Source organism: Petaurus breviceps, unplaced genomic scaffold (assembly GCF_028583685.1).
Source record: "Petaurus breviceps papuanus isolate PSGF00001 unplaced genomic scaffold, PetGlider_PUasm1.0 189, whole genome shotgun sequence".
NCBI classification, from domain to species: Eukaryota; Metazoa; Chordata; class Mammalia; order Diprotodontia; family Petauridae; genus Petaurus; species Petaurus breviceps.
This window is the reverse complement of record NW_027185809.1, coordinates 30,791,633-30,804,773: the sequence shown is the minus strand read 5'-3', so window position 1 is coordinate 30,804,773 and position 13,141 is coordinate 30,791,633. Positions and strand designations below refer to the sequence as shown.

The window sequence follows — 13,141 nt, the reverse complement described above, 5'->3', positions numbered from 1 at the left end:
TTCTTTCTCTCTCCTCTCTCTTTCTCCCTTCCTCCCTATCTCCTTTTGTCTTCTTTCTCTCCCTCCCCCACCCCTCTCTCTATTTCACTTTTCTTTCCTTCACTGGAAAATCAAGTACCTTCCATTGTGGATATCTGACCTGATCACTACAGACTATACTTTTATGGTCTGCTTCTGACTTGGAAATGCTGGGCACTAATAGCCCAATATCAATCACCACATGCTCTGCTTTGTGTCTCTTAAGGTCCCGTCCTGGCAATGAATACCCACTGGTTGATGAGTTTCAATGATTTCCCCAAGAATGACCTTGGAAGCCTTGCGGGAGTTTCTTCCTTTACAAAAAGCCACTAAACACAGATGCTTTTACAACTCACCCAAAGCTGGCCCTCCTTTTGGAGACATTTATTGCCTCCTCCTTGTCTACAGTCTCTTGCCCACATCCCACAGTCAGACTTAGCTCTCAGGCCCTCAGTAAGATAAGGCATTGGCAACCATTTTGTCTCGCCATTATTCAGGCTTCCTCATTCTCAGGAAGCCACTTTCCTCTCTTCAGGCTGGTAGCTGATTAATTTAACCTTATTGTTGGCATGATTTAGTACCCTGACACACCAAACCCCACTCAGCACTTCTAATGCCATATTTCAGCAAAGCAGTTTTCAGGCCTGGACCCTTTAGCAGTGTGGGCTCCAGTGGCCACCTGGTGGCCACTCAAGTTTCTCATCATTACACTCACGTCCAGGTGAATCACAGGAATGGACAGGACCTCAGAGTTCATTTGTTCTCTCCTCTACTCAACTCAAGCCCCTTTTCTTTCATATAATTCTCTCCAACAGGCACATATATTGCATCCACTCCAGAGAACAAAAATTCCTTAAGGTTGAGGACTATCTTTGGTTTTGTCTTTGGATCTTCAAGTAGCACAGAGGCTGACCTGTAGGCTCTCAGTATATGTTTGCCAAATTGCTAAAGGTGAATAGAGAACTGGCTTTAGCCTCAGGGAGACAAAGAACAAAACTTCAAGTCTGGTCTCTGACATATAACCGTGTAACTTAACATCCCAGTACCAAAAGCAACTCTCTTACTACAAGTTACAGATGAGTTGTTGGTGGGATCCAGTTTTTTTAATCTTTCTATTTCTTTTTGTTTTGTTTTGAGGGAAGAAGGCAAGGCAATTGGGGTTAAGTGACTTGCCCAAGGTCATAAGGCTAGTAAAATGTTAACTGTCTGAGGCTGGATTTGAACTCAGGTCCTCCTGACTCCAGGGCTGGTGCTCTATTCACTGTACCACCTAGCCATCCCTCCTATTACTTTTTATTTCTTCTATTCTATATTACTTCCTATTACTTTCCTCCCCATAAAGACTAGGAACATTTAAAAGGCAAATCTATTTGTAGGATCATGCTCAAAAGCACCAGGAAAATCCAGGACCCAAAGGAGAGAATTAGCTATATAAAATACAATATATAATTAATTATTACTATTATCACCTTTTCGCCCTTCTGTCACAATGGAAATTCATTTCCCATCCCCTAGACTTTATATTAGGCAGGATCTCTCAGGATTACAGATCACAGACTTTTTTTTAGGAGATAAAAGAACTGTGATAAAATGTGACTGTGGTTGACATGGGGCCCCAGGAATTCTGATATCCTGAATAAGATTTTTGTATTCAGCTCTCCCACCCCATCCCCAGACCCAGAGATATGGAGAAGTGTGAAGGGCATCTTTCCCCTGGCACACACAAAAAGACTTAATAAAATGGAGCAAACAAAAGTCAGTCCTGACTGGTTGGTCTCTACATGATCCTTAACACTTATGGCCACATCACAGTTAGGGACCTGTAGACAAGATCCAGGCCTTAGATACGGGTTGGCCTGTTAGCCATCAGGAGACTCAGATCCAAGCCGGCCTGCTAAGGTTTCGACCAGTTATACTACTATCATTCTAAGGCCAATTATGGAAGCAGGCTCTGCCACCATCACAATCAGGGAGTCCTCTGATTATTCTCTATTCAGGGTTATTGTTAGTCTTAACAGTGACGGTTCTTTCTATGAGGTATATTAAAAAGAGATGAAGCAAGATGAGAACCATAAAAGGTGGAACATGGGCTGCATAGCTAATCAGAGCATTTTCTTCTGATAAAGGTCAGAGGCTTTTAGAACTGGCTGGCACCTTACAGATCATGTTATCCAACCGCCTCATTTTATGACTGAGAACCCTTTGTTAAGTGACTTGTCCCAATTCTTACAGCTAGTTAGTGGCAGGGCTGGGATTCAAGGCTACGTCTCCTAACGTGCAATTCAGTGATATACCACAGTGTTTCCTCACTGAAGGTGGGAACCTCTAAGTGTGGCTCCCCTCTCACCCCCAAAACTCCTCCTTTATACACACAGACACACACACACATCTCTAAATATGGCTAGGTTCAGAAATGCCTCCCTTTCACTCTGGGTAATCTTACCATGTCCCTTACCCTCATTCAAATAGAAAAACATTAAGTAACTAAGAAAATATTTTTTAACCTTTCTTTAAACAATCCTTTTCTGCACCCAGCTTAGAGTTAAAATTAGGCTTGACTTCAAACCTTGGATAGTCTCAGACTCCAAAATATCCCCTATCTTTCAGTCATGGCAGAACTTTCCTGGGACACTTTGTAGAAACAGGGCTTAGCTAAGGCTCAGATGACTTAATGGCTAGCATTTACCTAGTATTTTATATGCTATCTCATTTAATCCCCAAAATAACAACAATGGAATGTTTTGGAGGTTGACTCATCAACCAGCGGGTATTCATTGCTAGGAGGGGACCTTAAGAGACACAAAGCCTGTGGTGATTGGTATTGGGCTATTAGTGCCCAGCATTTGCAAGTCAGAAGCAGGCCATGAAAGTATAGCCCATAGTGATCATGTCAGACATCCACAATGGAAGGTACTTGATTTTCCAGTGAAGGAAAGAAAAGTAAAATAAAGAGGGAGGTGATATTATTATTCCTATTTTACAGATGAGGAAACTGAGCCTGGACTAAGTTAAATGTCTTGCTCAGGAACACTCAGACAGTAAGTGTCTGAGGCAGGATTTGAACTCAGTTCTTCCTGATTCCAGGTCCAGCACCACTGTGCCACCTATAAGGGAACAAGTAGTAAGACAACGTCTGTCCTGTAAGAGACATGGAGTAAGTGAGAAAAAACACTGGATCTAGGTTTGAATCTCAGGTCTGTCACTTAATACCTGTGAGACCTTGAGTGACTCACTTTCTCTGGACCCCTATTTCCTCAGTTGTAAAAGGAGGGGGGTTTCAAAGGTCCTTTCCCAGCTCTAGCTCTGTGGATAAATCCTGTTCTACCTTTTAGACTTATGCATCATTGTCCCCTTACCCAGGCTCCTCCCCATCCATTTTCCCTTTACCCAGACTGAATAGTTAAAAGTAGAAGACAGTAGTGATCATACCTACCAGCCTCCTAAGAGAACCTTCTAGGAGGTTCTGGAACCTCTGCTTGGCCCAGGAGGGAGGAGGGTCTATTACTCCTTCAAGGTCCCCCTGCTCTGCTCTGGCTGGTGGCTGAAGGCCCTTCCCACTCTATAGCACAGTTTATGCCCTTCTGATTCCACTGATCTCTAGAGTGTTATTGTTCCTTCTTGTGTGAAGGACATTTGAGGTTTTTTTGGCAAAGATATTGGAGTGATTTGCTATTTCCTTCTCCAACACATTTTACACATGAGGTAACTGAGGCCAACAGGGTTAAGTGACTTGCCCAGAGTAACACAACTAGTAAGTGTCTGAGGCCAAATTTGAACTCAGGTCTTCCTGACTCCAGGCCCAGCACTATCCATTGCACCACCTAGCTTCCAGCCCATTCGAGTATCAGTAAGGAATAAGTAGGGCAGTCCAGTCTCAGCTTCTCCATGCAAGGGGTGCACAGTAGCTGACTCTGGGCTTGATCATTATTTATCAGGCTGGCGGAGCCTTAAACCATTTTATCCAGGGCTGTTGCCTATACTGCTTTTCTAGCCACCCCTCCAAACTAATAATGAGTTACCACTGATCTCTGATTAGAGACGTTCAAGGCGTTCAAGGACAATGGAATGTCATGGAGATTACTCTGGCAGGATTCGTAGGTCTTGAGAACCCCTCTGTTTCAGTGGACGTGGCTTTTAACCACACAGTCCATTTCTGGTGCCCTTTAACAAATAAATGGCTTCCCCCACACTCCTGATGGATTGAATCAAATGGTAGGAGATCCACTCTGCCCCAAGCCCTTATTCAGCTACAATAGGAAGCAGGACAGCAAAACCCCATTCCCTCCCTTTCTCCTTTCTCAATTCCTTTGGTACCTCTCACATCCTAACTGACCTCTGGTCCCTCAGCTCCCATCTAATCCTCATTTCAAAACCCAGTCTTCTCATTAAAAAACAAAACAAAACCAAAAAAAACCCTCTCTCATATTCCCCTCCTATGCCAATAACTTTCTGCAAAAATTCCCAAAGCTTTTTGAAATCTTGTGTTAATTTATAATGTCCTGGAGAGTTGGGTTAGATGTCACATGACCTTTTAAAACTCTGAAAAACTGAATGAGTTCCTGAAGCCCCTGACTATTATAGTGACTCCTGGTCCAACTGCTCACTCAAGAGCTGGATTTTCCCATGGTCATCTATCTCAGAAAGGTATGACATGGGATTGGTGGGTCCTTGTTCTCCTCTATGTAAAAATACTCTTAACTTCTCCAGAGCATCTCAGGGAAACAGATGATGAAATTTGAATTCAAGCACCTCAGAGTGAATTCAAGTCACTGTGTTGTATTATCACTTGTATTCTAAGAGTTAAAGAAAATCTTGGCCCAACTCAAACAGCTGTGCAATGAACCTCCCTCCCCCCACTTCCCCTCCACTCCACTCAACTCCCTGGTTTGAAAAAGAACTCATACAGAGGGGATAATAGTTCCAGCCCTTGAGTTAGGAAGACCCATCTTCTTGAGTTCAAATCCAGCCTCAGATACCTACTAACTGTGCAACCTTGGACAAGTCACTTAACCCTGTTTGATTCCGTTTCCTCCTCTGTAAAATGAGCTGGAGAAGGAAATGGCAAACCACTCCAGTGTCTTTGCTAAGAAAACCCTAAATGGGTCTAAAGATTTGGACATGACTGATATGACTGAACAATAATGAAGGCACCAAACTTACTCTACCACCCTTGAAATCCTCCCATTCAAGGACTTGCAAGCCCTTGTCTAACCGTATGTAGTAATAGTAGTATTTATAGAACAGGCTTGTAGAGAATGCTTTACAACTTTACATTTACAATTACATTTACATTTACAACTTGGCAATCTTTACAACTCATTTTTTCAGATAAGGAAGCTGAGACAAGCAGAGAAGTTAGGCAACTTGCTCAGGATCACACTGCTAGTAAGTGTCTGAGGCCGAATTTGATCTAGAGTCTCCCTGACTCCAAGCCCAGGACTCTATCCACTGTACCACCTAGCCGCACTTTTAGTATGGTTTTTAGTCCTAGGGGAGGAAAGGACCATTTTGGTATTCAGAAGAATTCACCTAACTCAATTGATAGAGCATTATCCTATCAATCCCAAACATTTATTAAGGGCAATGTCCCTGATACTAGTGCAACAGTCAGCCACCTGTCTACTATGTTCAAGTGCTGTATGAGGAGGGGCTATATGGGATTAGTGGGAGGTGAGAAGGTTGGAGAAGGAAGGTACTTAACCCCCTAGGAGTGTGGATCACCCTGATGCCACCAATGTCACGACCACAAAACAGGGTTGCCAAGCTTCATAGTACAGAGTCTCTGCCGCCCATCAAACCCCATCCCCACCACCATGATCGTGATGTCTGGAGGGCAGCAGGACATGCTCCCTCCATCCTCAACAAGTTCAGTGTCTGGCGCACAGTCTTTTTCTCTTCCCCAACTTCTGCCTTCATACTAGGGACTCTAACACCCATACTGATACTCTCCCAAACACCCCAACCTCCTAATTCTTCAATTTACTCATTTCCCAGGACCTACTCCTTTACCTTGTCACAGCCATATACAATGGTCATACTTTGATCTTAACCATCATATACAAGTATTCTACATCCATGTTCATGGACTCTCAAATTCCTTTATTTGATTATGATGTTAGCATTTCTTCCCTCCCTCTGCCTTGCAAGTTCAAACCCTTCATCACCACCTTAGTTCTTTCACAGACCATTATCCCTGCACTGGATACATTCTCTTCCCTTCCCCATCTTGCCCCCTTGGTGAACCAGTTCAATTCTACACTCTCCTCTTCTTTCAATCCACTTAATTCTCCCTCTTCTTCCCTGTTCCTCATCTCACACCACTCAGATACCTTCTGCCAATATCTCTTCAGTCCTTCCATGCCTACTGGCTGTTTCTCTACTATCTACAAATATGCCAGTGTCTCCCCATCCTCAAAAACCATCTAGTCTCCAATATCTAGTTACCTTTAAGATATCTCAAAGACATCTTAAGCTCAGCATATCCAAACTAAACTCATTATTATTTCCTCCCCCCCATCCTCCCTTCTCCCTAACTTCCTTATTTCCATATTAGGTACCACAATCCTCCCAGAGAGCCATGTAGGTCTCATCCTTGAATCCTTTCTCTTTGTCACTACCTTCTCTCCTCCCCTCATGTCCAACCAGTGGTCAAGTCTTGTCTTTTTTACCTTTGTTACATCTCTTCCTTCCTGACACTGCCATCTCCTTGGTGTAGGACCTCATCTCATCATGCCTAGAATATTGCAATAATGTTCTATTTGGTTTCCCTGTCTCTTCTCTCCCCACATCAATAAATCCTCCCCTCAACTGTGAAACTGATCTTCCTAAAGGCAGGTCTGACCATATCACTTCCCCTCCCCTTTCAATAAGCACCAATGACTCTTTATTACCTCTAGGTTAAAATATAAAATTCTGTATTTGACTCTTTTTTTTTGGAGGGGGAAGGTAGGGCAATTGTGGTTAAGTGACTTGCCCAAGGTCACACAGCTACTTTTTGTGTTAAGTGTCTGAGGCCAGATTTTCTATATTTGACTCTTAAAGTCCTTCCTAACCTGGCCTCTTCATATTTTCCCAGTTTTCTTAAAGGAGTAAGATACTCCTTTTCACATACTTTGTGATCCTCAGAATTAGGGTTAATTCTGGACCTTAGTCTAGAGTGTCTTATTTCCAGTGAGTACTTAACGAATATTAGCTGAATTGAATTGACTCCAAGGGTTATTTTTCAAACTACCTCTTTTCCCTGAGGCTGCTACAGCTAAGGAATGTAGGTAGGAAATGCTGAGAGTAAGCCCACAAAGCACTCCGTTTTTGAGCATTTTCACTGGCTATGCCACATACTTAGAATTCTCTCCCTTCAGCTCTATCTTCTGGTTTTTCTGGCTTCCTTCAAGTTTCAGATTGCCTCCTCTTGTACAAAAAGCCTTTCCTGATCCCCCTTAATACTAGCGCCTTTCCTCTGAGACTCCCTCCAATTTAGCCAGTCTGTAGTTTGTTTGTATTTAGTTATTCCCAAAGTCTATTGGTATGGGACTGTCTTCTCATTGGTTGTTGTGTTGTTATGTTTGTTTATGACATCAGGAAAATGATGATATGACTTGCAGTTGACTTTGATTTGAGTGAGGGAGGGCTGTGCAAGGTGACCAGCCTCACTTTCTCCTCCAGGGCCATCTGGGTTCGGTGGCCAGACATTCATCAGAACGACTGGAGATGGCCCCGGATGATGAATGAATGCCCTGCCCTGTGTGAGGATGGGTTAGGGTGAAGTTGGCCAAAGAAGAGTAAGGAATGAACTTCAGTCTTTCCAAGTTTTCAAGTTTTCTCCACTCTTCCCCTCATGACCGAGCAAGACTATTAATCTCCACCAATGAGAAGACAGTCCTGTTCTAATGGGCTTAGGAAATGGGCTTACAATTTGCATGTTGACCCCATCAGACTTTGAGCTCTCTGAGGGGAGAGATCAGTTTTGGGTTTTTCGGTTTGTTTGTTTCTTTTTTCTTTTTGTATCCCTAGCAGTTAGGACAATGCCCGACACACAGTAAATACTTAACAATTCTATTTGACTGACTGATTGATATTAGTCAGGGTTATATGATCTAACTAAAGGTATGCAATGATGGACAACCCTTTATGAGGCAAAAACACACAAAACAAAGTCAGCTGAATCACCTTTTCATGAAGTCTTTCCTGATTTTTCTCCCCAACTGAAAGCAAACTCTCCCTCTTCAAATTTCTTTTTTTGGAATTTCTTCATGGAGACATCTCCTTTTCCCTTAATCACACTCTACCCTGTATCATATGTAGTTGTGTATTTGTCTTATCCTTCCTATTAGACAGTAGACTCTCTGAGGACTAGAGTGGCGTAATTTTCTCATCTTTATGTGCCTAGCACCCACTTCTGTGTCTTGAACACAGTAGGTGCTTAAATTAATCAATGTTTAATTAAATTAGATCAGATAGGTTATTCAAGTGCCAAAGGGATAATGAAATTTGTTAGTGAAAGAGTGAGAGCTATAGCTAAGGAGCAGTAACTGAAAGTTATTTTCGGGAGCCTCAAGGCTCCCCTGCAGCCTCTAAGATTTTAGAATTATTCATGCAATGAGCAAGTTGCTAACCCACAGGTCAGTGGTACCAAACAGAGATTCTGAGCAGAAATCACAGGAATCTATCAGTCTTCCCTGTAAACCTGTAATGACCAACCCTGAGGCCTTTTTGTATGCTTCACTCTCAAATAACACTTCTCCCTTGACAGAAAAGTCAAGCTATGTACAACAGCAAGAAATGACCTGGCAAGGGTTTACTGCTAAATGTTTAACAGCTGGCTTTCCAGAAGAAAAAAAAATTTACACAAGACACATTTTTTAGCTTAATCTGAATTATTAACATTTTATCCATCACTTTTTAAAGTTTAAATATTCAACAAAATGGTAAGTCAAGCCCTAATTTGTAATATGTGCTGATTTATGAGTAAATGCTCACACGGAAAATTTAACAATCAGCTTTTGAAAGCCACCACAGCTGGCTCCAGCATAGCCCTGAGGGACCACCACCTCTCTTCCTACACATCTTACCTCTGGGGAACAAGTTGGTCTTTTTTGGTAGTTCTCTCCTCATTTTTAGTTGAGTTTTAAAGAAATTGACCTACCTTACTTAGTCCTTATCACTTCCTCTAGCTACCTGTATGAGGCAGGGGATAAAGTTATTTTTTAAATAAAATATAATCTGCATACCCTTTAACCCAGCAATACTACTTCTAGGGTTGTATCACAAAGAGATCATAGAAGTGGGAAAAGGACATGTATGTACAAAAATATTTATAGCAGCTCTTTTTGTGGTGCCAAAGAATTGGAAATCAAGGGGAAGCCCATCAATTGGAGAATGGCTGAACAAGTTGTGGTATATAAGTGTAATAGAATATTATTGTGCTATAAGAAATGAGGAGCAGACGGACTTCATAATAACCTGGAGAGACTTATATAAACTGATGCTGAGTGAGGAGAGCAGAACCAGGAGAACTTTGTACACAAAGACACAATGTATGTGTGACAACTAACTTTGATAGACTGGGCTCCTCTCAGCAATGCAAGGTTATAAGACAACTCCAAAAGACTCAGGATGGAAAGGGATATCCACATCCAGAGAAAAGAACTGCAGAGTCTGAATGCAGATTGGAGCAAACTACCTGCTCTTTTTTTGTTTCGTTTTGTTTCCTCTTTCTCATTGTTCATTCCATTGGTTATAATCCTTCTTTACACCTGACTGATGTTTAATGTGAAGGTATTTGTAGATCCTATATTTGATTGCATGCCGCCATGGTGGGGGGTGGGGGAGAGGGAGGAGGAGAAAATTTGAAACTCAAGGGATTGTGGAACTGAATGTTGTAAACTGAAAGTAAATAAATAAATTTTAAAAAATAAATAAATATAATCTATTAATAATAATAGCATTTATATGATGCTTTAAGATTTGCAAAGTACTTTACAAAAATCTCATTTTATCCTCACAACCATCTTGGAAAGTTGATGCTATAATTATTCCCATTTTACAGAAGAGGATGAGACAGACAAAGGCTGAGTGACTTGCCCAAGGTCACACAACTAATAAGTGTCTGACATCAGATCTGCTCTCGGTTTGCTGTGTCACATAAATGAGAATTTGATCTACAGGGAATGAATCCTAGAGAAGTCATTTATTTCCAAGTTGAGACATGGTCATACTGAGCAATGGGCATAGGAACAAAACATCACAATGGCAGTCCCTTAGGAGTAGCCAGTAAATCACTATAGAGTAACAATTAGGAGGATAAGGATTCTTTTCCATTCAAGGTTGAAATCCATCTAAGGCAACTAACTCTAAGGCTGCTAGAAATGCAAATACACACTCAATCTAACTCACTGACATTTTCACCTGGTGTGAGGGGTACAGGCGGGTACGGGCGGGTACGGGATGGATTGGAGGGAACAGGACATGATCTGATTCTTTATTCAGGGAATTATCAAGCACCACATTTTCACCCTACAGCCATTTGTGCCCCAGCCCCAACTAGGGTAGATTTGATACCATAGGGTAACCTTGCATCAGTGCTAAAGGTATCCCTATTCCAGCTTGGTCAGAATGGCCTGGAACATTTGGGTCTGCATAGCCACTAAAAAAAGGACCAGACACCAGGGCAGGTGATCACCTGTAAGTTTCCTGAGTGGGAAACCAAGAGACCAGGGGAGACCAGGAGAACCAGGAGCATGGACTGACTTGGGAGAGAATGAGAGCCCCTGCCCGGCTGGGAGAGACAGGAAAGAAACTTTCCCTTTTCTTAAGAGGATGGGGGCAGTAAGAAAGGGCAGGAGAACAGCTCTGTTCTCAGCAGGAGATTCAGTAACCATGAGATAAATCCCATTAGCCATAATTCCCAGCCCTTTTTCACACGTGGTCTAGGGCACATCCACTTACTGTAGCCTGTGGCGGTTACAGGCCATCAGGTAGGAACAGGGAAGGGCCCTGTCACCATAAATCATAAGTGGAGCCAAGAAACCTCATGGATTTCTTCCTTCTCAGGTTACCCTTACTGTCCCTCTCACAAAATGTATTCTTGATATCTATGAGTATAAATCTTGCCTCCTCAACTATACGATAAGCACTCAGAGGGCAGAGGGATGTCTTTTCTGTCTCTTATATTTCCCACTGCACTTGCCACAGCATGTCACAGGTGTTTAACAAATGCTTGCTAGGGGCAACTAGGTGGCACAGTGAATAGAGCATGGCCCCTGGGGTCAGGAGGACCTGGATTCAAATGTAGCTTCAGATGCTTAACATGGACAAATCACTTAATCCTAATTGCCTCAAAAAACAAAACCAAAAACTAACGAACAAAAAAACAACCAAAAACCAAAACAAAGCAAATGCTTACTAACTTTAATAAAATGTCCCTAATGATAATGGTTCACATGAAGGCATCACCCACTGGGACCACATGTTCTCACTGGTGAGCTTTCACCTTTCTCTGATCTAGGCCTTGAACATTTCTTCCCAGACATATCCATCACCATTACTCTTGAAGACCCAGCTCCCCAGTCCAAGTATGTGTTAGCTTCCCCTATTAGAAAGTAAGTTCCTTAAGGAAAAGTGCTGCTCATTCATTCATTCATTCATGCATTCATTCATATAACCACTTACACAACAACCCTGTGAGGAAGGTGCTATTATTATTTCTGTTTTATAAATGGGAAAACTGAATCTCAAAAAGGTAAGTGACTGGCCAAGGGCTATACAGATAGTACCTACTAAAGAGAACTAGCTCTAGAATCAGGGCCTGAGTTCAAATTCCACTTCTGCCACTTAGCTAATTTGGACAGTCACAACCTCCCTGGGCCTCAGTTTCCCCATCCCTAAAATAAGGGAGCTAGACTAAGTGGCCTCAGAGGTCCCTTCCAGCTCTCAGTCTGAGTTTCTATGAGGTGGGATTTTAACTTGGCTCTTCTCCAATGCAAGTCCTGAATGCTATCCACTATGCAAACCACCTGGCTTCTTAAGACACTCATCAACCAATTACGTCCACATTGACCACCTTGGATATGGACATAGAAAACAAAGAGGAAATTTTTGGAGCAGAACATGGAAAAATGAAAATCAGCCCTGCGTCCTGACCCTGAGGAATGGGTACATTATAGGAGAGGAAGGTACAAGGTCTGCGAAGTAGGTTACCTGTATCCTGTCTTCTGGAAGCTCTGTTTTCATGGCCAACATCTCCCTGGCATAGACATCTGGGTAGTGGGCTTCGTTGAATGCCTTTTCTAACTCTTCCAATTGGTAGGATGTAAAGATCGTCCTGAGGGAGACAAAGCTTATTGAAGATTATGGAAGCCTAGAAAACCATATCTGTTATCAGCTATCAATTAGACTGATGACACTCCCCTTTCCTGTTACTCCTTCCCCCACCAAAGGAGCACATAAACACTTTCAGCAATAGTAATGATGATGATGGTGGTGATAACTAGCATTTATCTGGCATTTTAAGTTAGACTGACAACTTCTCACAGTCTTTCCCTTTCCCCCGACAAAGGAACATGAAAGTACCTTCAGTAATATTAATAATGATTGTAATAATAATAGCATGCATTTATATAGAACTTTAAGTTTTGCAAAGTGCTTCACACATATTATCTCTATTAATCTCACAGCAACCCTGTGAGGCAGGTGCTAATATTATTCCCTTTTTATGGATAGGGAAACTGAGGCTGACAGAAGTTAAATTATTTGCCCAGGGTTACACAGTTAATAAGTGTCAGGTGAAATATTTGAATTCATGTTTTCCTGACTCCAGTTCTAGCATTCTATGCACTGTTTCACCCAGAGGGGTATTGCCTTGCCTAGGGTTGGGGTCATCCATCATACATCTACTTCCAATGGAGAAGCCAAGGCAGTATAGCTTATAGTTCTGGACAGGTCCAATATAGGCTGGACCTAATACTGATGCACCATTCTGAGGGATAAGGACTGAACCCCTTCCATTCCTTCTACACAGAAAGAAATAATACATAGAATTATGCACACACAGAAAGGCATGCAAATGGTTTAGCTTCTTTAATTGGAACCCAGAGTGTCCCTTCATTATAGCATGTTGGTTTAGTTG

General features: G+C 42.2%; 1 protein-coding gene across 1 annotated transcript in view; it reads right to left on the bottom strand.

Moving 5' to 3' along the window:
* VSX2 (visual system homeobox 2) overlaps positions 1–13,141 on the bottom strand; it is a 37,310-nt gene that overhangs the window by 18,277 nt on the left and 5,892 nt on the right. The window contains exon 3 of the mRNA XM_069091699.1: positions 12,214–12,337. Within this exon, the coding sequence (XP_068947800.1) occupies positions 12,214–12,337 (124 nt within the window). The remainder of the gene's footprint in view (positions 1–12,213; positions 12,338–13,141) is intronic.